The sequence below is a fragment of the Dreissena polymorpha genome, chromosome 16 (assembly GCF_020536995.1).
Source record: "Dreissena polymorpha isolate Duluth1 chromosome 16, UMN_Dpol_1.0, whole genome shotgun sequence".
Lineage (NCBI taxonomy): Eukaryota > Metazoa > Mollusca > Bivalvia > Myida > Dreissenidae > Dreissena > Dreissena polymorpha.
Window position 1 is genome coordinate 45298363 of NC_068370.1, and position 1742 is coordinate 45300104.

The 1742-nt window shown below is 43.1% G+C and overlaps 1 protein-coding gene across 1 annotated transcript; it reads right to left on the bottom strand.

Moving 5' to 3' along the window:
- Positions 1-1107: 1107 nt before the first annotated feature.
- Positions 1108-1536, bottom strand: LOC127861809 (putative deoxyribonuclease TATDN2). The gene has a single exon (XM_052400489.1). It carries the CDS (start codon positions 1534-1536, stop codon positions 1108-1110), a length of 429 nt encoding a protein of 142 aa, XP_052256449.1.
- Between the last annotated feature and the right edge of the window lie 206 nt (positions 1537-1742).

The following is a 1742-nucleotide window of genomic DNA, read 5'->3' on the forward strand; positions in this document are numbered from 1 at the left end:
TTTATCAATCATAATCATTTTGGCGCTTGCGTAGTAAGAAACGTTACAATTCAAGCCTCCCGGGGACAATGCAGGTTATCACTAGCCCGGATATTTAAACATGGCGAGTAATTTTAAACTGCGTTCTACAGAAGCAGACACTGACACTGATATAGGCACGCCAATGAAAAAACATGCTAAAATAAACACGCATAAGTACAAAACCAGCTATGGGGAATACTGGCCATGCCTCGGGCACAAATTAAAAGGGAAAACGTATGTACACTGTGCAACATGTAACATTGACTTTTTGTGTGCACATGGCGGAAAAAAATGACTGCAAAAGATACGTGGACTCGCAGAGCCACGTTAATTGGAAGAAGATAAAAGCATCAAATAAAGAGATTTCCACAATTATGCGAGGATCTAACATTGAAAAAATATTGAAAACCACCAATGCGGAGGTTATCATGTGTGAATTCATTTCTCAGAACCATTTGTCTTTATCGTCGGCGAATACCTTGCCTGAAACAATGAAAGCTATGTTTCTTGATTCGGAAATCGCTCAAAGTAAGTTATAGTTTAAAAGAAATGCATACAATTTATTTAATAAGGTACAGCTCTTTTTACAATTGGTAATAAGCTATATGAAACACACTATTGTACTCACCCAGGTACAAGAGTAGTCCCGCAATCAATCCTCCACAGCTGGACAGAGTGATGCCGAGAATAAAAAGAAATACTGGGTGATTTAGTTGTCTTTACGACTTCAGCTTGTACTTCTAATATGGCGCACAGAAAGAGACATCTAACGGGGTTTTTACTTCCGTTATCAGGGAGTTGTGTTCGTCCCAAAACCGCTTCGTACCACACTCCCCACTGTTATATCAAAATGGAGCTGGTAACTCCTTCGTCATATTGATTTCACTGTAGACTCTTGACTCATCAGAATACAGTGTCCATGTGGTATTGGTGTAAAGATCTCAGTCTGGCCATGCCGACCAAGAAATGATACTCATAAGTACAAAAGTTTCATCAAAGTTTTATTTAAATGGATAACATTAAGGACATAAAAACGTTTGCGAGCTTAGGATTTTAACTCCCGTGTCCGGCTTCGCCGACCTGGGATTATATCTGGTACAGGATGCGGGTGTTGGCTGAGGTGAATTCGAGGACTTCTTCCACCGTCTTCCCCCTTATTCGGCTGACTTCCATTGCCACCTCTCCGATGAATGCTGGAGTGCTCGCACTTGCCTGCCTGGCTCTAAAATAGGGAGCATCGGTTTCAAGGAGCAGATGGCCCTTTGGAATTCTCCTAAGTGCCGTTTTCTGGAAGTTATCAAACTCCTTCACCATGCCCGTTACTCCGAAGTAGCACTTCGGAAAGGTCTCCAACCAGCTCACCACTTGCTCCACAGTTCCGGTGAAACAATGGAGATGGATACGTTGAGTTGGGGCGACATTAGCTCTCATGATTTGCAGACATCTAGCCCCAACTTCTCCGCAATGCTGATCCGCAGCGTTTCGCATGTGTAGAATTTCTGGACGGATAGGCATACTGAGTTGTAAGACCTTTATTAAGATCTCCTCTTGTAGTTTCCAAGTGGATTCGGGGCACATCGGTCTAAACCGATCTCACCCAGGGCAACTACTGTTTTTAACCTCAGGAGGTTCCTGAGCTCCTCGAATTTGGACTGCGGAAAAAACTGCACCTTTTTGGGGTGTATACCCACTGCAGCTCCAAACCCTTTCTTTTGACGTCT

Bases quoted from the DNA above. Each gene is read 5' to 3' on its own strand.
- LOC127861809 (XM_052400489.1), bottom strand. From the start codon at position 1,536: ATGCCTATCCGTCCAGAAATTCTACACATGCGAAACGCTGCGGATCAG.